At 44.9% G+C, this 24,100-nt stretch overlaps 1 protein-coding gene across 5 annotated transcripts in view; it reads right to left on the reverse strand.

Moving 5' to 3' along the window:
- Positions 1-24,100, reverse strand: part of agrn (agrin) — a 230,540-nt gene that overhangs the window by 112,159 nt on the left and 94,281 nt on the right. For 3 of the 5 annotated variants that reach the window (XM_029249477.1, XM_018742004.2, XM_018742003.2), the window contains exon 4: positions 12,867-12,905. In XM_029249477.1, coding sequence (XP_029105310.1) covers positions 12,867-12,905 — 39 coding nt within the window. Of the gene's footprint in view, positions 1-12,866; positions 12,906-16,746; positions 18,506-24,100 lie in introns of those variants that run through there. The other 2 variants (XM_018742007.2, XM_029249479.1) reach the window with 1 other exon arrangement.

Here is a 24,100-nt window from a genome sequence, read left to right on the forward strand (position 1 = left end):
GGGTGGCAGAGGCAGAAAGATAAAGAAAGGGAGAAATGAGCATGAAGCGTGACAGCATGAATTCAGTGACAGCGGCATGCCATACGGCTGCTGTGCTTGAAACTGACGCAAGAGACTGAAGTGTGTTCTCCTACGGGAATTCTCCTGCTCCTCCACAGACAATATGGCTGGCTTTTACCAGGAGGAGAAGTGATGAGCATTGAGCAGGAGATTCTCCTTATGAGAGAGCGATACACCTGATGTCAAAGCAGTCGGTGCTGAAGGCTGACTTAACCGGGTTGAAGGTCTCAGTTTACAGAAAAGCTCCCTGATTGACTGGAAAGGGCATCCCTCATCCTGCTTTGACGTTCCATATCTGTAATTTAGCAGAGAACTTCCACCTGAGGTGACCTCAGCAAGCTCATTAAGGCCGATTTTCCCAATCAGTCGGTTCCTAAACAAGCAGGGACAAGAACAAACCCTGGCTGCTGTTCCAAGAGCCAATTTGAAGTTAATTCAGCAGTTGCAGGCAGTGTGGCCCATTTAAGGTTTCTTCCAAGCAGCCTTCAGTGACTCATGCTGCCTGTAGGCCGCTTCCACACCTACCGTGGGCAGTAAATGAAGGGCGGACAGGTACGAAAACCCGCAGAAATGAATGACCGTGCTAATCAAGCACGCTATCCAGGTGCTTCCATCCGTCCCAGGGGACGATGTCACAATCCAGGGGGGCGGATCCTCTTGACCCCCTGGCCGCCTCTCGAGTAGCGTGGTGTGAACCACCACCCGCTGCCCTTTAACAGCTCACCACTCAGACAGAGCAGCGGGTGTTTCCTTCAGAGGGGGACTCGCCAGCCCATGTGAAAATTCCCTCTGTATCTCCCCACCTTTGCGGCCGCCTCTGCTTCTCCTGACACCTACAATCGCTTTCATTATGCAAATACGGCAGATGCAAGGTTCTCTGGAATCACACGCAAGCATCTGCATACAAAGCAGCTTCGACTTGCTCCCTTTCAATTACACCATTTCAAGTATATCATTAAAAGCAAGCAAAAAAGAAAAGATTTCAGGCCCCCAACAGAAAACAAACTCCCTCTGCCAGTACGAGCTCGGTTTCAGCTGGAAGCCTTCTTGCACGGCTCAGTCATCTCATGACATATGAAGCACATGAGCATGTGTTGTACCCTGAACAGTACAGAGGCGCTTGACAGAGACACACACAAAAAGGCTGCAATGAAACCCCTTTGCCTGGGAGAAACCTGCGATTCATGGCAGCTGCTGGCACGACAGGCCTGACAAGTCCGAAAATCTTCAGCTGAACGCCGGATGCCGTCCCCTGCTCTAGTTTAAGCCCCTTGTCATCACTGTGTGCAACAGTGGAGAACGCGCGTCAAAAAAGGCGTTACACAAGAGGAAAAGGAGCTGTTCATGACGATCATCATCATTTTGATGCTTTAAAGAAACTTCCCACATCAGACTAGGATCATGTGGCACCTTTAAAGACACTTTTCACATTAGACCAGGATCATCTGGATGCTTGAAGGAGAAATATCACATTTAGTCCATGATCATCTGGATGCTTCAACGAGACTTTTCGCATTTAGACGAGGATCATTTGGATCGGTTTATCATGGGTAGCTGACTCTGGTGCTCATGGACCACAAGATGTTTCTGAGCTCTTAATGACTTAGCTTTCAGAGAGATTTGGATTCAATGTGTCATGTGAGATGTCATATGTTTTATGCAGCTGTAGCCTCAAGCAATTTTTTAGAAATGAATAAGTCCATCCATCCATAGATCCATCCATGATTCAAATCATATTAAACTGAATGCATTAGTTGAGAATTTCATATTGCTTTACGTTTGTTTTAAACAAAATTAATTTGTGCTGATAAATTATGCCCCTGTTATTTGTGACATTAGAATAGGTCAGAATAAAACTTGTATTTTGCTAAATTCAATTCCATTGAATTATAATTCCTATTGCATTTACGGTGCTCTCTGGGACACGTGGAAATAAGATGACTGATTATAAGATGACTGACTGACTGACTGAATGATTGACTGCTTGCCTAATTAATCATTCAAGAGCTAAGAGTGATTTTAACATTGATTAATTGACATAATTAACAGTGTAACTCATTTTCTGGGTGAAAATAAAAGCATTTAAGGAACATCTTTTTTTGCCATTTGGATACGGTTATTCCTCAATTAAGATTAATTAAATTTGACTTGATTGAAAAAGGATATCGAGTCCTCAAATAAAGGATTCAGTTTAATGAGATTTGAATTGCGCAGCGCAATCTATCAAAATCCCATTTAAGGCTGAGTAATTAAGAGCTCGGCTGGACCGAATGCCAGCAGACCCTGCAGTCCACTAGGACATGGGTTTCACACCCCTGTTGGTACACACTGTACCAGGATGACCCTCATACTTCTGGGAAAGGATACACACAAGGCCAGGCTAATGGGATGCTGCACTGGGAGGGTTTCCATCACAGACAAAGCAGGAGGGGAGACCCACAGCAGGGTCCCATCTGGATCCTTTCGGGGACGTGAATCAAAGCTGAGCATTTAGGTCACTGTAACAACAGGGAGAGACTATAGTTCAGGCTCTGTCAGTGAACGACTCCAAATGAACTTGCTCCTCTTCTCAAGTGTGTGCCCTGCTCAAACGGGTCTGTGCTGCGAACAAGGACTGTGTTTATGGCATACAAGACGGCTAAAAGATAACCACCACAATACCTACAGGGCCTAATCACTACCTGCAGCTCAGCTCCTTCTCTTGGTAGTTCCACACACAAGAAATCCAAAATCCCCTTGTCCCTCGGAACTGCTGAATCCCTTCCAGTACTCAAGAATCTCTTTCAGAGCAACTTCTCTCCTGATCTCTTGACAGCTCTATAAATTTGAGTCGCATCAACTATCACGATCGGCTTCTTATTTCCTATCAAGTCTACTGTATATGCAGCTGCTAGTGTCATGTGCGTGGGCAAAAACTGGGATATTGGATGAACTGACGGCACTCCAACAATTATGTGTCTGCATCTGTGACTCTTCTCGCTCCCATGCCAAATGTGAGGGACAAGCCAATACGACAAGCGGTGCACTTGCTGGCCATAAAGATGATGCAGGCTCCGAATAATGAGAACCTTCCTCCTACGCAGGCCCACACAGTCGTGTGGAATCTGGTCAAAAAGCCAATATCCTTTTTTAGCACTTGATCATTTTGGCTAAACAGGTGGTAAAACATTGTCAGGGTGGACCACAGCATCAAGCAGCCTCTTGATGCTCACAGAAAGCTCTACTGACCTTTTATAATGAATGCAAAGTGTCACTGAAACAACAGATCACACAACCTGGAATTCAGCAATACACACTGAACTGCAATTGCTGTGCTAATGTGAGCTGCACCATAACCTATTAATTATAAAAAAAAAAAAAGAAAAAAATTAGTGAAAAAGCAAGGGCTAGTACAAAATAGATAAGAACTAAAAAGCAATTAAAAAAAGCAAACTGTCGGAGTGAATGTATTTTTAGCCATATGCATCTCCATATGAAGTATTTTAATAAACTCGGTAACACCACTGAAGTGTGAGAAATTATTTAGCTTCTCTCTGATAGCTTCTTCGGCTGCTGGCGCTGACTCCTTGAAGGAGTTTGTTTAACTTTGCCAAAGTTCCTTTGTGGCTGATTGTAAAAGCTTCATAGTACAGACAAAAAAGTTAAAGAAAGCGTACAAGACATGTCAGCAGCTGAATTTTATGCCTGTGACCTGAGAACGTGTCTGAGGACAGGTCTGAGTCAAGGCATCACGTCAGCCAGCAGGGGGCGCTCCACTGGTTTCATGATTCTGTCTAACTCGCGTTCCTGACATTTTTTCTTTCCTGTGGGTTAATGTTGTAATGCTGTCCCTCGGGGCACCGCAGCATGCTGGTAGACAGGGAGATACTCAACGTGTCACGTGTGATTCCACTCTTTTCACTTTCCAGATGTTTCTTTCACCCAGGTCATGCACAGTTCGCAGCTCCGCATTCTCGGGATTGCACGCCACTTGAACCAGTCTGCAGGCCTACCTTTGTCGAGTGCATTTTATTTTGTTTTTACCATGACAAACACTGGCCTCGATTCCACATGGCTCCTACTCAATCTCACTGTATGATAATGTAAAATTTCACTGTATGATAATGCCCAATCTCAATCCCTCTGTATGATGATGGACAATCTCACTGTATGTTAATGCCCAATCTCAACCTCACTGCATACTAATATCAAATTTCACTGTATGATAATGCCCAATCTCAATCCCTCTGTATGATAATGGACAATCTCACTGTATGCTAATACCCAATCTCAATCCCTCTGCATGATAATACCCAATCTCACTATATGATAATGGCCAATCTCAGTCTCACTGTATGTTTAAGGCCCAATATCCAAATGCTCTGAGCAGGACACCTTTCATACGTCAATATGCACCACGCCAACACTGGAAAGATGAGGGATGATTTTGGGTTCTTTTGTGTAAAATCACTGACATTAAAAGATTTAATTAAGATAATGAATCAGTAACTAATTAATTCTGTTTCTCACTGGGTTTAACTCTGTGCAGAGAACAGAGAGAGATGAATGCATTGCGGGAGCTTTTTTCCTCAAAAGATGGGATGGGGTCACAGGGTCTGAATATCATTTCTGAGAGATCAAGTTCCTCCCCGCCTTATCGAACGGGAGCTGGATTTCAACACACCGAATGTGGCGCAGAAAAACATTTCAATGTCGACTGAAATCTTTGAAATTCAGAACTACCTTTCATGTTGCACACATAAACATTGGTTTTCTCAATGAGAATGTCAAAGAATTTAATGAAGCAGACACCTTTAGGGTAAAAGACTTATCTCTATAAACACCCTAAAATCCTTGTGTTGATGTAATGCACACTTTGTATTGTTCCCTGAGATATGTGTTGCTTTGGAGTCTGATAAATTAATAAATGTACATGTAAAAATCTTGGATATAATTCGCGCACGTGATATTGAGTATCGCTATCGTGTAAAAATTGAAGCATCAACAGATAATACGAAGGTTTACTTCAGGGACAGTTTACAAACTTTCATTATATATTAAAGGGTGACTTTTGGAGATTCTTTGATTTATGCAAATATGCATGTTAATAAACAGCAACTTCTTGTGTATATTTTTGCAGCTACAAGAGTTATGTCTGTTAAAATTAAGGAAATATTCAAACTATTTTAAACTAACAAATGTTAAGTTGGGTATTTGTCAAGTCTTTCTATTTTTAAAATGTAGTTAATAAAGCAAGGGGGTGCAGTGGCGCAGTGGGTTGGACCGGGTCTTGCTCTCTGGTGGGTCTGGGGTTCGAGTCCTGCTTGGGGTGCCTTGCGACGGACTGGCGTCCCGTCCTGGGCGTGTCCCCTCCGGCCTTATGCCCTGTGTCACTGGGTAGGCTCCGGTTCCCCGCGACCCCGTATGGGACAAGCGGTTCTGAAAATGTGTGTAATAAAGCAATATGAGATTTAATGGTATTTGCACTAACCCTTCCTGCACCGACAACGATTTTTGTCGGGTTCAATCCCCCCTTATTCATGCTCTCGTAAATAGCTTCGGTATTCTTAGCACATAAACCAAAATTAAGTGGCTCTCACACGCCATAACTACGGCTGTCCCGATATTAGTGTATCAAGACACTTGTTTCACGTTCTCTGTGAGGCCATTCATCTTACACTGTAAACACACAACCTGTAAGACACGTTGGACAAAGGCATGAGTTAAATACCGAAATAATAACAGAAATAGCGTTAAAACCAGAGCAATGAAAGCTTCTTAGAAGTGTTGCTGATGGTGAAATCTGAGAGGCTGACCCCATAAACAGGGCAGCTACTTTCGTATACTCATCATTACAATTTTAAGAGAGAAAAATGGAAATAGGTGTACTTGCTTTATTAAATTAAAGTGTGTACTGCATCACACTAACACTGCATGATGAAGGAAACAAGACAGAACAAATTAACACTGTATGTGTTGTTTTTATAACACTAACAAACACAACTGCATTAAAAACAAATCATTACCCAAATCAACAGGGATGCATTATTTGTTTTGCAAGCACGCGCTTCCGCCAGTGCAGTGTACCACCAGCAAGAGATGCTTGAAATGTGTGATGCATTTTAGCCAGAATAAAGCTGCCAGTTTTTAATTGTACTAGGTGTCGTGCTGTGAAAGCTGAGCCCTCTGTGGAGACCTCCCGGCCCTACCAGCAGGCATCATCCAAGCTGCCTCGGCACAGGATATCAAACATACCTCATTTTATAACCTGTCACTATCATAAGCCATTCTGTGAAAATGAAAGTCTCACAGAAGCAGTTTGGGTTATGTGGAAGAATAAAACAGGTCACTTTGCTGAACATTTACAGCAAGTGCCCTTATGGGACTTATACTTATGGTCAAAGGATCTGCCCCTAACTCCTACAAGACCTGATCATGAGCAAAGGGTCCCACTCTTAAGAGCCTCAAAATCAAAAGTCTGCAGGTTCTCAGTTTTGCCTTAGATATGGTGAAATGAGCTCCCACTATTCCTCAGGGCTGCTGAATCCCTTTACACAGTCAAGAAGGGTCTCAAAATACATCTCTTTCAGACCCACTTCTCTCCCAATCTCTTTGCAGCTTCATTAATTGGAATTACTGACACTTACTCTTACAATGACAATCCATCTAAAGTTATTTAGCCATTTACACAGCTATGCAATTTTTCCTGGAGTAATTTTAGGTAAGTATCTTGCTTAAAGGTACTGCACCTGGAAGTGATATTCAAACCTGCAACCTTTGGGTCCAAAGGTCATTCATGCAATAAAGCTCATTCTGATTCTGCTTCTGATTTCCACACAATTCTATCAGCAACTGCTCTTGTAATATGCACCAGCAAAAACCACGGTATTGGAAAGACAGAGTGCAGTTCATCCACCACATGTCTGCATCTACAACTCTTCAGCTGGTGTGAGATGAACTTTTGCATATGCCATTATTTGTCACATGTCATTCTATTGTGGTGGAACAGCTTCCCCTTCTCACTCAGAACTGCTCAATCTCTGTCCACATTTAAAAATGGTCTTTAAACTCACCTCTTCCAGCCTTATTTCGCCCATGATCTTAAAGTTCTCCTAATGTAATGCACAAATTGTATTTTCTATGAGATGTACATCACTTTGGAAAAATGGGTCTGCTAAATGAATACACACACACACACACACACACACACATTTTCTGACCGCTTGTCCCGATTGGGGTCACGGGGAGCCAGAGCCTAACCTGGCAACACAGGGCATAAGGACGGAGGGGGAGGAGACACACCCAGGACAGGACACTAGCCTGTCGCAAGGCACCACAAGTGGGACTCGAACCCCAGACCCACTGGAGAGCAGGACCTGGTCCAACCCACTGCTCCACCGCGCCCCCCCTAAATGAATACGTGAAATGTAAATGTTAGTTTGGTAATGTGTAAATGTTGATGCACTATAACTTTAAGATCATGCCTGGATAAACCTCTTATGCAGCTACTCCTGTAATGTAACGTAAATGTTTATATATATATATACACACACACATTATCAGAACCGCTTGTCCCGTACGGGGTCACGGGGAACCGGAGCCTACCCGGCAACACAGGGCGTAAGGCCGGAGGGGGAAGGGGACACACCCAGGACGGAACGCCAGTCCATCACAAGGCACCCCAAGCGGGACTTGAACCCCAGACCCACTGGAGAGCAGGACTGCAGTCCAACCCACTGCGCCACCGCACCCCCTTTATATATATATATATATATATATATATATATATATATATATATATATATATATATATATATATATATATATTAAAAAAAAATTACTAGGAAGGTGATCAGGAACTGTTGATATCCTGATAGTTTTATGCAGCTACTCGTGTGATGAACAGTGGTGCATATGGTGGAAAGTAACAAACTAACTGTATTTAAGAATCACACATCTGCATCCAAGTGTCTCTTTCTGCTAATGTAATGAACACATTGTATTTTCTATGAGGTGTACGTTGCTTTGGAGAACAGCATCTGATAAATGAATAAATGTACAAGTAAAGGTAAATGGAACAGATGGTGAGCTAAGAGCCAGAACAGGGTACTGCAGTGGAACTAGATGAGCTGTGGCCCTTTGGAGGAAAATGGCTCAGTGACAGTTAAATTCGGGGACCCGCTGCTCCTTGCTCCGTCCCTGTAACCGATTTAAAACTTCCCCCGGACACAGTTTTAAACAAAATGCTCATTTGAGAGATGCACACATTGTATTTTCCCAGTACTAATTAGATGCAAATCACAGGCACCTACGGAAACAAAACGGAGTGCTGCCAAAGCGGCCTTGAGCGCCGTTTCGACACACAGAACAATAGAGCTGAAGCGAACAGGACAACAGCCAAAGGCACATTTTAAGTAAGCTGATCTCTACCGCGATTACAAAACAACAGTTTCTTTATTAGCCTGGAATGGACTTGGAGATAAACATTTCCCGAGGTTTTATAACAGCCCTGTTGTTCCTGTAAAAAGTTAATTAACAAATTAAATATAAACATAGCTGCGGAAGCTGTGACTGAGGAGGAGACGTGCAAGTTGAGTGAGCAGCAGAGTCGGTGGGGGGGAGCCTCCCAGGGAAAAATGGCATTTCCAAGTAAAACCTCAGAAATAACATTTTAAGATGGAACAAATGTTGTTTTTTTTTAACTTCCAGCTCTAGTGATCAAGATATTTACATTTATTCATTTAGCTCATGTTTTTTCCAAAGTGACTGACACTGTTAAGTTACTCTATAATTATTTACCAATTTATGGAACTAGGTAATTTTTTTACTGCTGCAATTTAGGGTAAGTACCTTGCTCAAGAGTGCTACAGCTGGAGGTGGGAATTGAGCCTGTGACCTGGGGGTTCAAGGGCAGTAGCGCTAACCAGTATGCTACCAGCCACCCCCTTAAAGTATATCAGTCCTGTAAATGTGGAAAGATGTGGAAAGCAAGGCAGGCTGGTCAAAAGCAGAGGAAAATTAGTCAGTTCTAATACTGAGCAACGTCGACTTTGTCTGCGGCACACCTGTGAGGGCTCCATCCAAATCTGGTGTTAATGGAACACATGTCCATTTACATCTACATATGCATTTACATATTCATTCACTGCCTTTTAAATAAGTGTTTTTTAACCTTGCCTCTGCATTAGCTGCTCATCAAGAAACACTGCAACACAGCCACTTCCACACTACTAAATTTGCCCATGATTTTAACATATCTAAACCACCTTATTTCTCTTTTAAGGTTCTTTCTCTGTTTATCTACCCCACATTCATTTAACTGTAAAAATTGTGAGCCAGCCTTTAAATGCTCTGTACTGAAGAGAAAAACTGAATGTGTATTAAAAAAAAAAAAAAAAAACAGGTCAGTCATGAATAACACAGGAGATATTATCTTGATGAATACAGAGTGCACGAAAACAGCTACCTAAGGCGAGGGTTTAAATCCAGTCTGGGCGCAGTGGAGCATTTCCTTGACAGGTTGATATTGCTTATCATAAACTGAAACCATTGCCATTTCCACAGTCAAGTTATATAAAAAGTGTACAGGTGCATATGGTTTACAGAGTGATCAGGGGTGCACGTGCAGCCATTTGTTATGCAGTTTGAAGAAATCAAATGCGGTCAGTACCAGTGCTGTGGAGTTGGAAGAAATTACTGGGTTACTGGAGTTGGAGTCGAAGTCAGTAAAAATATACCAACTCCGACTCCGACTAAATGTACCGTATATGCCGGCGTATAAGTCGACCCGCAAAAATTAGAGGTGCAATATAGGTTTAGGCCTACATTCGCCGGATAAGTTGACCCCCAAAATAACGTGCAACTTTTGGACAGTGCTGTGGAGTCGGAGTCGCAGTCGTGGAGTCGGAGGCGATAACTAGGTTACTGGAGTTGCAGTGGGGGGGCGCGGGGGCGCAGTGGGTTGGACCGCAGTCCTGCTCTCTGGTGGGTCTGGGGTTCGAGTCCCGCTTGGGGTGCCTTGCGATGGACTGGCGTCCCGTCCTGGGTGTGTCCCCTCCCCCTCCGGCCTTACGCCCTGTGTTGCCGGGTAGGCTCCGGTTCCCCACGACCCCGTATGGGACAAGCGGTTCAGAAAGTGTGTGTGTGTGTGTGTGTGTGTGTGGAGTTGCAGTCGGAGTTGGTAAAAATGTACCCACTCCGTCTCCAAATAAACGGACTGTATATGCTGGTGTATAAGTCGATCTGGCAAAAAAGTCAACCCCTAAAAATTAGAGGTGTAATAAAGGTTTAGGCCTATATTCACCGGATGAGTCGACTCCTAAAATAATGTGCAACTTTTGGGCCTAGGCTAGGACGCAGTGCTATGGAGTCGGAATCGGAAGCAATTATTGGGTTACTGGAGTCAGAGTGGAAGGTTTTGTGTACCGACTCCACAGCCCTGGTCAGCACTGAAGTCAGCAGGAGCTGCGAGTGGTTTGTTGCACCTTATGTGGCTTGTGGTAGAGTCGGCAGATGTTTTCCTATGGTTTGTGGGTTAATCTAAGCTGCCATGGAACTGACAGCTGTGGCCTGACAATTCTGCCTCCCACACCAGCCTTATTGAAAGAGAGAGGAGAAAAGTCAATAATTCATAAGTTATTATATTTTTAATCGTATACATATAGTCCTCTGTTCTTGATTTAACTGCCAGAGACTGACTTTAATGTCTAACCACATCTGACCTCACTCAGCTCACTGAGCGAACTATCTTTCGTACAGACTAAAAAATGTGCCAGTGTACTGCGTCAAGACAATTTTGGAATAACTGTCACATAGTCTTAACACAACAAGCGATAATCACCCTGGAAGAAGGATCAGAGCGGGGCGCAAATTGGTTAGCGCTCTGACACTTTTTCTTGGGTCTCTCGACTGGTGATCACGGCTCTTATTGTGAGCGATCATGCTGCCAATGTGAGGGGTGCCCTGTGTAAGCGGGACTTGCGTTCGGCATCCACTCTGGAGCTCCCTTTCTTTCAAAATGGTGCAGCTGAGAGCCCTTTCATACTCTTCCATCTCAGAGGGTTTGCAGAAATCAAACTGCTACATGTCTGTTGACAGCAGCGTTGAAAACCATTAGCTGCCTGCGACAGATGACTGTAAAATATCAGAGAAATGCACTCTGAAAAAGCAATCTTCCTTCCCCCACATTTAGTATAAGACACATGTATGTTGACATTTATTCATTTAGTTGACACTTTTCTCCAAAGCAATTTACACTGTTAAGGTATTTACAATTATTTACCCATTTTCACAGCTGGGTAATTTTTACTGGAACAATATTAGGGTATGCACCTCACTCATCAGTACTACAGACAGAGGTGGGAATCAAACCTACAACCTTCTGGCCCAAAGGCAGTAACTCTAACCACTAAGTGACCAGATGTCCCATGTAGGTACAGTAAGTCCCTCAGTAAGGGACAAAAAAAAAAATCTAATAAGGCTATATACATAGTATCCCCTATGACTTTATTAGCCCTTGGAATGTGTGGTTCTCCAATAAGTGTATCTGACTGGGGGTCACTGCGGAAAGACCGACACATTCGCTCATCCCGTGTCACCTTCTTGTTTCAGAGGTCTGGCTGGGTCTAGACAAGGGAGACAGCACCATGCCTGTGCATGCCATTCTCAGCATTATAAAGGCATTTCGCCTAAACCCCTCAGACCTACTGGAAAGCAACACATCCAAACATCAAAAAGAACAGCTAAAAGATCAACATGCAACCAAGTGAAAACAGACTAGCGCAAGATATGCTGTTGTGTCCAAACAGTGACTTGAGGTTCCCTTTTCCTTTCAAGCCGTGAACTGCATCCTCTATTCTGTGCAATGTACTTCAATTGGCAAATCAATCTCCTGTCCTTACATTTACATTGCTAAGAGGAAATAAAAGAGGCCGAGATGGTTATGTTACCCAACTGTGACTTTGATGCTTAGTTCAGAAAAAGACTGAAGAATGCATTAAACAAATTTTCTCCATATTTTCTCTGTATTACTCTGGAGGAGACCTAGATCAATTGGACATTAATGAAAATGTAGCAATGTCAAACCATTCTTCTTCAAGATGACTATTTGCATAGAAGAAAGGACGGATGGATGGACCGACGGGTAGACCAGCAGCCAGTGCAGTGCATAGACAGATAGATGGGGTATCGAGTAGAATATCGTTTTCACAAAACCACCTAGTCCCACATCTGTGCATGACCCTCACGGTGTGTGAAACCCCGTATCAGAAGTATGCCATACTCAGCAGTGTCAACAACTGACAGTATCAGAGGCACCTGTGGTTGCCCTCTAGCTGATCCCACTTCTGGCACCATCAACATTGTCCAGTGGCTTTAAGCATTCCTTCCAAATCAGCTGCCTCCCTCCAGTGTGAGTGTGGAGCTGTAAGTCTGTTAGACTGGTGTCATTTAATTAAGGATGTCAGCCAGAGGAGTGGCGGCATACGGTACACTGCAATACGAACTGACAGGATAGGGGCCAAGTGGGACAGCTGGCAGGGTTTCTACACCCTATATCCCCCACAGCTGAAAGAAAGGGGTGTAGTATAAGAGGGAGACCTCATGCAAGGTCTGCACTGAGGCCAATACAAGCTGACTGAGATCCTGGGGCCAAGCAGGTCTCATGAAAATGAGACTCCCACACTCCAAACTCCCACCAGTTACCCATCCCCCTCTCTACTGCTGTTATGGGGTCTCGAAATGGAGAGAACCAGCAAAGACCTTGTCTGAGTCACGGCAAGTTGCTCAGCTATTCAGCGAGAGACAGAAAGAAACCACAGACGACTTACCATCAGGAGCCTGAGCCAGAGAGAAGTGACCAGGTTTGTCTGGGAAAAGAAAAACATGAACAAATACATTAGTTCATTGGTCAGAACATTGTGTTCGGCACAAAGGTTAGGACTCTCATTCTGGATGAGCTGCGGGATATTGCACACATTCAGTGCCGACAGTAGCATGCCATACGGAGTGAGTGATACAACAGCTGTAAAAAGGCACATCTGAATTCAGAGTAATTGAAATAACTTTCATTTTATAATTAACAAATTAAAAGCACCTTAAATGAGAAATGGTTAGGATAGTATACACCACCCAATTAAAAAAAAAAAAAAAAACAACTAAGATGAGACTTTATCCAAGTTAATATTTAAGAGAGCATATTTTAATACTTCAACAAAAATCTAAAGAATAATGGTTATCCAAAACCATGTAATAAACACAATTAGGGCAAGGCCATGGACTGCCTTTTATTAAACTTCAGTGTAATTTATGTGTGTATGAGTGTGCGCTTGTGCAAAAAATCTTGGTTTCAGAAATGAGTGTGGGGAAAAAAAAAACATTGGTATAAAATGATGCATAATATACCCCCCTTAAAATTTAACCATCAAGAGTAAGTAGAGCAAGATGGTGCATAATTTACCCTGTGTTCATTCCCTCTTCCATCAGCATGCCACCAAAGTGTCAGAGCAATTCCCCTCACGTTCCTGCTGAGAGTGGGGTTGGCCAGCAACACACCTTTGCTTGACCACTGTTCATCCTCTCTTACCATCAAGTCATCTTTGTTCAGAAACCAAAAGGTCTTATTTGCAAAAGTCATACACACTTATTTAATGATACATTCTACAGGTGTAATCTCATGCAACCAAATTCCTTGAAACTAATGTGGAAATGTGTTCACCGTTACAGAAACAGACCGAAAGATGCATGAGTATAAACTAATAACTACTATATTGCAGGCTAAACATAGGAATTTTTTGCCCTGTGCTGCTGTTTTTCATATGATCGTGTATTCGCGTATACAGATTTATTTTTGAATCCAATACAGTTGCCCCCCAGGACTGGTGAGCAGAATCCAAGGGTGTAAGTACAGTGTTGAGGTAAGAAAATGGAAGTAGCTGGGACACGGAATTGTAATTTGAAGGCTTTGACATTATTTCTTGAGAAATGGTTGACCACGTAAAGTGTTAATGTGTGAGCAAAGAACTTAATGTGAACCATGTTACAAAAATTAATGGATCAATTTTTAAAAATTTTCAAAAATAATCAGGTATCTATTCCTCCACCTGTATTATCCAAGCCTCTTCACGCCTGCTTTCAATTGTTCCACTCCCTTGATCGCCACCATTGCACATTACACTTCAGCTCTCCATGCACCAGCTCTCCACATGACCAAGGTTTTTTCATCTCTCTCTACTTCACATCTTCCGCTCCGCTCACATCTTGCAAGATCTCTCCAGTTTAAACTGCTTTCCATGTCCACATTCTCAAATGGTCCATCTCTCCTCACATTTACACCCATATCTTGCAAGGTTTCTCCAGAGCTGTTTCTCCAAAGCAATTCAAAAAGTTAAATTACCAACAATTATTTACCTATTTATACAGCTGGGTAAATTCAGTGGAGCAAGTTTGGGTAAGAACCTTGCTCAAGGGTGCTAAAGCTGGAGGTAGAATTCAAACCTGGGATCTTTGGGTCCAAAGGCAACAGCGTTACCCACTACGCTACCAGCTGCCCCTACTTTTCATAAGTAATGCTCCACCAGTTTACCCTACTTTCCAGATCTCCATACTCTGATGCTCTGCCAGTACTCACCTTTCCACCCATACCTTGCAAGCCTTGGCCGGTTCACCCTGCTTTAAACCTCTCCACAGTCCAATGCTCCACTGCTCTCCTACCTTTCCAACCTATATCTCTCTAGGTTTATCCGTCTCGCTGTACTTTGCACACCTCTGTGCCCCTCTTTCCTGTCTTTACGTCCCCAGAGAGACTTGCTCTCCTGCTCACGTTCCCCACACTCCATCACCTCTGCGTTTTGAGGGCAGGATGGAACTTAACTAAATTTGTATTCCAATCTAATGGACTCAGTCTCGACTAAAATGGTCCACAAACATGAGCCGCTTACAAATGAAGCTGTCTCAGAATTCCCTGCCAGAGAAACAGAATTTTACAGTTGTAAGATGGAAAAAGCTGCATTTTACCACTTTTAATCAAGACCTTATACTCCGGCAACACATGGGACAATACTACGCGAAATAGATGTTCTAGGATGTAAATGGATTGAGTTTGGTCTTCATGGAAGTGAATTAAACCCTCTCAATCTCTGCGAAGCATCTCAAATAGAGGGCCGTGTAGGTGCTCAGGCTGCCCCAGAGGACACTGGGTAGCGAAAGGGAAGGATAGCTCAATCAGGAATATCTCCACGAGGGCATGCACATTTCTTGGCACTGCAAGATGCTACAATCTGAGGTACAAACAGTACGAAATTTAACAAAAAGCCAATTCCCGCATACCCAACTGACCTGTAAAAGTGGTAAAAAAAAAAATCTCACAGTTAAGGTTCACTGATAGTGTGTCAATGTTCCGGTTAATTTACATGATAAAAGCTATTAGTGAACTGCGTTCTAATTCAGATGCAAAACTAATCACGGCGCAAGGAGCTATGCAAGAGTAAATTATGTAGTTGGCTTCCTTTAAGGCGTACAATGACTTTTGAAGAGGACTTCCGGCAGAGTGGATAAAACGCTAATGTTTTCACTGAAGCGCTAAAAGGACAAGGCGGTTAGAGGCTGAAATATGGGAGGAGAAGGAGGGAATGACCCGTCGTCCTCATCCACACGGCGTCACATGCTTTACTGTTTACACACAGCCATGGCGGTATTTTCTTACAGAACCATTTCTTTTGTACCTGTGTTACCAGGACGAACCTAGGACTGAGAGAATACTACTGTTTACTCAGGCTATTCAAAGAGTTCAGTGGTCAAGTCTTTTCCATCTAGGAACCCTTTATAATCCACGGAAAAGTACTGTAATCGACTGCTGGTTCCATTTCTCCCCGATTTTCACTGTATCTCTGACAAAAGCATGTACGCACATAAACACCCCGAAACTTTAGGAAAACGGTACCGAAATACACACACAGAGTCTGAAACTGCCTGTCCTGGAGTTTAACCCGGCAACACAGAGCGTAAGGCTGGAGGGGGAGAGGACACACCCAGGGAGGGACGCCAGTCCGTCGCAAGGCACCCCAAGCGGGACTCGAACCCCAGACCCACCAGAGAGCAGAACGCGGTCAAACCCGCTGCACCACCGCACCCCCAGTACCGAAATAAAATATTTAAATTAAATTAGTCAGCTGTATGAATTAGTAAATCACGGCATCTTACAATACACAAATCATAAGTGGACAGAGAGCCTCGGGTAAATGAAATAATGATGATTCATTCATTATCAATAGGCGCTTGTCCTAACACAGGGTCATGGTGATCCTGAACCCATCCGGGAAGCACAGGACATGAGGCAGGGTACACCTCGGACAGGACACCAGTCCATCACAGGGAACTCATACACACATTCACTCACAGTCACTGATTCACCTAACAGACATCTTTGGACTGTGGGAGAAAACTGTAGCACTCAGACGAATAATAATAATAATAATAATAATAATAATAATAATAATAATAATAATAATAACAAGAAGAAGAACAAGAAGAAGAAGAAAACAGCCTGGGTCACTTAGAAAACAGCCAGTGGAGCAAACACATGAAAGCTGCTCCACAATGAGGACATACACACACACATACACGTGTGTACGCATGCACACACACACACACACACACACACACACACACACACACACAATTGCCCAGCAGCGTAAAGAGACCAACACCTACAGTTATTGAGGAAGAGAAGCACAGCGAAGCCCAGAGTGGACGTGGCCAGGAGAATGAGGCAGATGTTACATGGAATCATGAAGTATCGCACCACCAGCGACACTTTGTGCTGGTACATCCTGTCCCGCTCGGGCAGGCCCGTGGGGTAATGGCAGCCACTCATCTCGCGCCCCAGGAGTCAGCCAGCACGATGGCCAGGGGAACACTGTCCGAACTGAGCTCAGACTCCCGCGGACCTCCTGACGGTCCCGCGCGGCAAACTCTCACAGCAGCTTTCTCCGGTTTCCAGGCAACGCATTCTGCTCCACAACAGCATCCACGGCAGAAGCGAAGAGAGGGTCTTCTACACGCTCTGGCAACACCACCCCCTTCACGTCCTCCACTCCTGCGTACAGAAACGAAAATGCTGGTGGAGGAGCGACGGTTATATAGCTGTTCGCAGCTCCCCAGCCTGTCCGTGCTCTTCCACTTCCTTGGCTGGGCAGCAGGCACCGTAGCCCGCGCCCAGCGGCACTCCGGTGAACACGGCAAACTTCTTCTTCTTTTCCACACAATCCTGGTAAGAAGTGTAATCCAGAGGAGAGATGTGTCCCGCCACACAGATCCTCACCAAAGGGAGATAACAGAATATTTATAACAATTAATACTGTGAGAAGAGGACAAGAAGACAGCGGGAACTAGTAGATGAGTGAAGAATGAAGGCCCTTCGTGCATCTGCTCTCATGTCCTCTGCGCTTAGTTCCACATCCAGATCCTGGGTTGGGCACCACGGAGCGGGTGTCCGGAGTTACCAATGGGCCCCCCGCAGCAAAGCATCCTGATTGTACGGCTCGGGCACTGAACACGTGGGGGACACCAGCTGTAACATGCCCCACGGGGATGCCCTCCCTCCCCCCAGCGAGGGATTACGGGTCCCAAGGGATCATCAGCAGACAGACAGGAACCAACTGCCCTGCCAGGGTGGATATCTGTTCCTCCCCTCCTCCTGTCGTCCCACCCCGTCTTCCCTGACAACCGAAGATCTCTGGAAGTTGGACGGGTAGATCCGATGCACCAAGAGCACACCACGGAGAGAGCCGACGCAGCTGCTGCCCAGCCGTACTCGGTTTCAAGAATCACACCAAACTGGAAGCTGGAAAAAAGAGACAGCTGGCAAAAAGAGGGGCGCTAAGGAGGACGGCCATCCCCCGGTCCCCTGTCAACTCCTGTGGACAAACTCCGGCTGCAAGGGGCAGCTGCTGCTTGCCTCCTCAAGTTGCTCTTTCCTTTCGCTGAGAAGAGGGCCTGTTGTCCATGAGGAGATCCTCGGCGCTCCACGGCAGCCGTCCCAGCTCCTTGCGCTCCGCCTTTGCTCCCACCCGGCGTCTGCCCCCCAGCCCCCCCACACACACACATACACAGCCGCGAAGCTCAATCCCGCTCCCGGTTTTCGTGGCGGCAGGTAGTCCCCCTCCCGCCAACCGGTGGCGTGGCGCTCCTTTGGCTGGATGAGGGTGTGTGTGTGTGTGTGAGTGTGTGTGTGTGTGTGTGTGTGTGTATGTGTGTGTGTGTGTGGGTGTGTGTGTGTGTGTGTGTGTGTGTGCGTGTGTATGATCGCAGGCAAGACGGGATGAAGCGAGAGAGCAAGCGAGCGAGTGAGTGAGAGAGAGAGAGAGAAAGCGAGAGAAAGAGAGAGAGCGAGCAAGACAAGCAGCCCCTGACACTCGGCGAGACAATAAGAATGTGTGCCTCGGCCACACTGCCGCCCTCCGCCCCAACCAGCAGGAAACACATAGGCGGGGGAGTGTGAGGGGCTAGCTCAGACAAAAGGGGGGGTCAAAGAGTGAAACAAAAAAAAAAAAACACACACGTGGAGAATGAGCTTGTGAGAATACTCCTTGCGGGAGAGAAGGAACACAATGGGGGGGGGGGGGGCACGGGAGACGCCACGACTCATTCCAGACAGCGAAACACTCGCTGCGAATTTAATGCTCCTAATTGTCCTGATTTGCAGGCGTCACATTTTATTATTAAAAAAGGAATGTGGAATGACAGGCAGGCAGTTTGGATTTTTTAATGGTCCGAAATGTGCTTTCAGCCTGCGTGAGCTGCACCGCGCTCTGCCAATACATGGAATCGTGTTTTCTCTGCCTCCCCCCGGCCCTCTGACACTGTCCATTCTGTCCTTAAGCCAATATTGTGAATAACTAAATAAACCCCATTCAACTCCTTACAGACCCCCCCCCGCCCTCATCTGATATTCAAATGAGCTCTTTCCTTTTTCATTTCTATGACACTCTGTCACTCCATCCTCCCCCCTCCGTAGTGACAAATAATAGAAAAAGATGAACATGAATATTCAATAGGACTGGCAAGTGATCAAAGGAAATAATCAAGCACCTACATTACTGCATGTAATTTCACACTCTGCTTAAAATACACGATGATCTAATATTCATAATGAGGTTAACATCGTGACATGGTTTTATGCTCCACAATCCCTGTAAGACACCGTTACATGACCACCATTACATGACCACACAAGCTCACACCTACATATTTCTTAAGGATGAGAGCTCAAATTTAACACATTTTATACAGCAGTGATAATAAAAAATGGCCAGAAACAAAAGTAATGAAAAAATATTAAATTAAAAAGTGGTACGCACATAATGAGTAAATAGAAATGCGGAGACAGGATGATGTGTAAGCACAAAATCGGAAGTATCCCTCTGGAAGTTCTCCTGCTTTGATTTTTTTTTTTTTTTTTTTTTGCAGAAAGATTATGAAGATATTATAATGTATGTTTATAAATGTGATGCTAGTGTGTCTTTGACAGGGCCATGTTAGGCTACGTTCTTTTCCCAGAGGCAGTGACCCCCTCTCTGCAACCCCAAGATAGACCCACATCTCTGACATCTCCACCCCAGACCTCCACTCAGACCTCTTTAGGACCTTTTGGACTAGACAGTAGAGAGTCAGGAAGCTCCGTGATACATACAGCAGAGGGCGGCACACAGCTGCTCCTTCCGCTTCAAAAATCTGAATAATTACTCACTGAGCATCAAAGCATTTTTCCATTAATTTTTAATAAGAGTGGGCTTCATAGAAGGTTTACATCTCTTTCACAGAGGCACATGGTTTACATTTTTACGTTAATGTTGGAGAGAAATGTCTTCTCTGCCCTTGTTGATGAGCAAACCAAACATGATCATTGATGGCTGTTTAGATGTTTGCTGGGCGGTGTACTTCACAACTTCAACTGTGATAAGACTGGTGGAGTCCATAATCCTGAGAGAAGACCAACATCTATCTATCTATCTATCTCAAGCTTTTACACTAACTTACAGTCCGGAGGAACCATTAGTTACATCAGCCTTGCGTCTCCGTGCAGATGTACAGGACGTCTAAAAAAAGACGTTACTCTCGCCGCACAAGTTGAACATCTGCCGCAGTTGTCTTCTCCTCGCTGAAAATCAAGCTAATCAAACTAATTGGCCACGTTTTGATTACAAGTGTTTTCACGGCCTACTCGATTCATTAAGCCACCGAGATCTGCGCCTCAGTGACAGCAGAGAACCCGTTAAGACAGACTGTTCTCCTGCAAGTAAATCTGTCCTGTGCCGCTGCGTTCATCACAATGGTCACAGAAAAAGACATACTCGTCCCAAGAAAAGGGGAAAGTAACAGGCAGCAGGGGTTCGAGCCTCACTGCCACAAGGGACCCCGAACCTCTGTATTGATCTCATAAGACGAAACCAACATATGAACGTCCGGCCTTGTCCTGTCTTCCTGTAGACCAGCCAATGACCCCCCCCCCGGGCAGGGGTGGCACGGATGTTAATGGAGAGGAACTAACCAGCAGTCACTCATTCATTAGCATGCTGCTTTCCCTTTCATCACACTAACAACAGTAATGATCTGAGCATTTAATACCCTCCACGCTCCGCTGGCTCGCTTTATCGCCTCTCTTCTTTTATTTCCTGCACATTTCCCTTAATGGCCCTTGAAGATGTTAGCGAAAAATGCTGTGGTGGGAGATGGGAGCTGTCGAACAGCTTGGATTGGCAGGTCTGCAGAAAAAAACACGAGGCAGGGCTCTGGGCACTGTGCACGTGTGAGGCCTAGGGTCTATCCGGGGTCCAGTAGCACCACGGTATGGGTCACGGCTAACTTGAGTGAGTGGGGGTGGCCTGCAGATCCACAGGTACAGTCATGCGCTGCTTAATGACGTTTCGCTTGGCGACTGACCCCATATACGACGGTGGTCCCATAAGACTATAAGGGAGTTGAAAAATTCTTATCGACGTTGTAGTCGCCGTAACGTCGTAGCGCAATGTGTTATGTGTTCGTGGTGGTGCTGCTGTAAACAAACCTAGTGCACTGCCAATCGTATAAAAGTATAGCAAATACAATTACACCGATCAGCCACAATATTAAAACCAGTGACAGGTGAAGTGGCACGGTGGCACAGCATCTGGGTAGCATGAGAGGGCATGAATTTGATTCCCGCTCAGTCTGTGTGGAGTTTGCATCTTCTCCCTGTGTCTGCGTAGGTTTCCTCCAGGTGCTCTGGTTTCCTCCCACAGTCCAAAATCATGCTGTTCATCCATAGTGTGTGAGTGACAGAGAGAGTGTGTTCCACTGATGTATAGATGAGTGACCCAGTGTAAGTAGTGTATCTAGCACCGTAAATCACCTTGGTGAATAAGGTGTGTGGGATGATAACACTACACAGAGTTCACTGAAAGTTGCTTTGCAGAAAAGTGTCCGCTAAATAAGTAAATGCAAGTGAATAACATTGATTATCCCATTAAAATGGCACCTGTCAAGGGGTGGGATATATTAGGCAGCAAGTGAACAGTTAGTTATTGAATTTGATGTGTTGGAAGAAGGAAAAACAGGAAAGCGTAAAGATCTGAGCGACTTTGACATGGGTCAAATTGTGATGGCTAGACGACTGGGTTGGAGCATCTCCAAAACGGCAGGCTTTGTGGGGTGTTCCCGGTATGCAGTGGTTAGTACCTACCAAAAGTTGTCTAAGGAAGGACAACTGGTGAACCGGCGACACAGTCATGGGCTCCCAAGGTTCACCGATGCCCTTGTGGAGTGAAGGCCAGCCCATCTGGTCTGATCCCACAGAATAGCTACTGTGGCATAAATTGCTGAAAACCTTAATGCTGGCTATGACAGAGCGGTGTCAGAACATACAGTGCATCACAGCTTGCTGCATATGGGGCTGCGCAGCTACAGACTGGTCACAGTGCCCATGCTGACTCCTATTCACTGCCGAAAGTGCCTACAATGGGCAGGTGAGCGTTAGAACTGGACCATGGAGCAATGGAAGAAGGTGGCCTGGTCTGATGAATCACGTTTTCTTTTAGATCATCTGGACGGCCAGGTGCGTGTACGTCATTTACCTGGGGAAAAGATGGCAGCAGGATGCACTATGGGAAGAAGGTAAGCCAGCGGAGGCAGTGTGATGCTCTGGTCAGTGTTCTGTTGGTTAACCTTGGGTCCTGGCATTCATGTGGATGTTACTTTGACACGTACCACCTACCTAAGTATTGTTGCAGACCACGTATACCCCTTCATGGCAACAGTATTCCCTCATGGCAGTGGATGTCACGCTGCAAAAATTGTTCAGGAAAGGTTTGAGGAACATGATAAAGAGTTCAAGGTGTCGACTTGGCCTCCCAATTCCCCAGATCTCAATCCAATCGTGTATCTGTGGGATGTGCTGGAAAACCAAGTCCGATCCACGGAGGCCCCACCTCACAACTTATAGGACTTAAAGGATCTGCTGCTAATATCTTGGTGCCAGATACAACAGGGCACCTTCAGAGGTCTTGTGGAATCCATGCCTCGATGGGTCAGAGCTGTTTTGGCAGCACAAGGGGGACCTACACAATATTAGGCTGGTGGTTTTAATGTCTTGGCTGATCAGTGTATGTACAGTACATAATACATGATAATCATAATAAATAACTATGTTACCGGTTTATGTATTTACTATACTGTACTTTTTATCATTATTTTAGTGTACTCTTTCTACTTAGAAAAAAGTTTACTGTAAAACAGTATGCTGTGTTATGCCAGCAGCAGTGTCATAAATTTTGTGTTTACCGCATCTCTTCACTGCATCGAGGCTATAACATCTAGGTTTGTATAAGTACACCCTATAATGTTTGCACAACGACAAAATCACCTAACGATGCATTTCTCAGAACGTATCTCCGTCGTTAAGCGACCCATGTCTGTACTAACAACTCAGTGTCTCAAGCATCAAGCTTTAGTGAGTTATCCATTTAGCACACACTTTTCTCCAAAGTGACTTACAGTGTGGATTAAGCTTATCACCCATTAATGGAAAAGGGTAATATTTAATTTATCAGTATGTATCTGTAATCAGTTTAGGGTAAATATCATGATGAAGGATATAGGAGTAGGAATACGAAGTGATCCTGAGCTCTTTGAGTGCAAAGAGGCAGTCGTAACCACCACGCCACGTGCTATCGCAATTTTTCCAGTGTTTCCCTCCTTTTCTGCCTCCTTCCCCCAGCGCTGCAGTATCAACAGCTAAACAATTAAAGTTGCTTATATAACACTGTAAGTTACCTTGAAAAGATGTACCAGCAAAATAAAGGTCAACAATAATTACACATAGTTGACACTTTTCTCCAAAGCAACTCACAATGTTCAGCCAGAAACAGTCATTTACCCATTTAGACAGCTGGGTAGTTCTTCCTGGAGCAATTTAGGGTATTTACGTTGCTCGAGGGCGTTATAGCTGTAGGGGGATTCAAACCTGTGATTTAGAGATTCAAAGGCAACGCTAACCACTCTACCATGAGCTGCCCCAGCATCTTCTCCCCTCGTTTACAGCAGGTGGACCATGGAGCATCTGAACAGATAGGAAACTTCCGCCCATCCATCCATCTGCCCATCCATCCATCCATCCATCCATCCAGCATTTGGTGACCCTGGCTGCGAGCGTTTGGATCAGGCTGTCCTTGTCTTCTCTGAGCCATGTCCAGCATGGGAGGGAGAGAGGTCCCACCACATGCATCCACAGTGATGGAGGAATAGCACACATACACATCTAAGCCCATGAGCTGAGCATTGCCAACGTACTTGTAAACATCCGCCCTGCGAGCACATTTAAAAGCATGTATTTTCTCGCCTATAAAGTGTCATTATCATGGGCCCTGCCTTCGAAAAACAGTCCCGCGTTTGTGTCCAGATTTAAAGCACCTAGGCAGCAGAGGGGATGTCCGGCTTTGTATTAGCATTGTTTACCTCGCCAAAACACATTAGTGGAAACACATAGTGCGTGGGGGACAGAGGCCTCCGCAGATCCATTAACTATAAAAGC

The sequence above is a fragment of the Scleropages formosus genome, chromosome 25 (assembly GCF_900964775.1).
Source record: "Scleropages formosus chromosome 25, fSclFor1.1, whole genome shotgun sequence".
In the NCBI taxonomy this organism is placed as follows: domain Eukaryota; kingdom Metazoa; phylum Chordata; class Actinopteri; order Osteoglossiformes; family Osteoglossidae; genus Scleropages; species Scleropages formosus.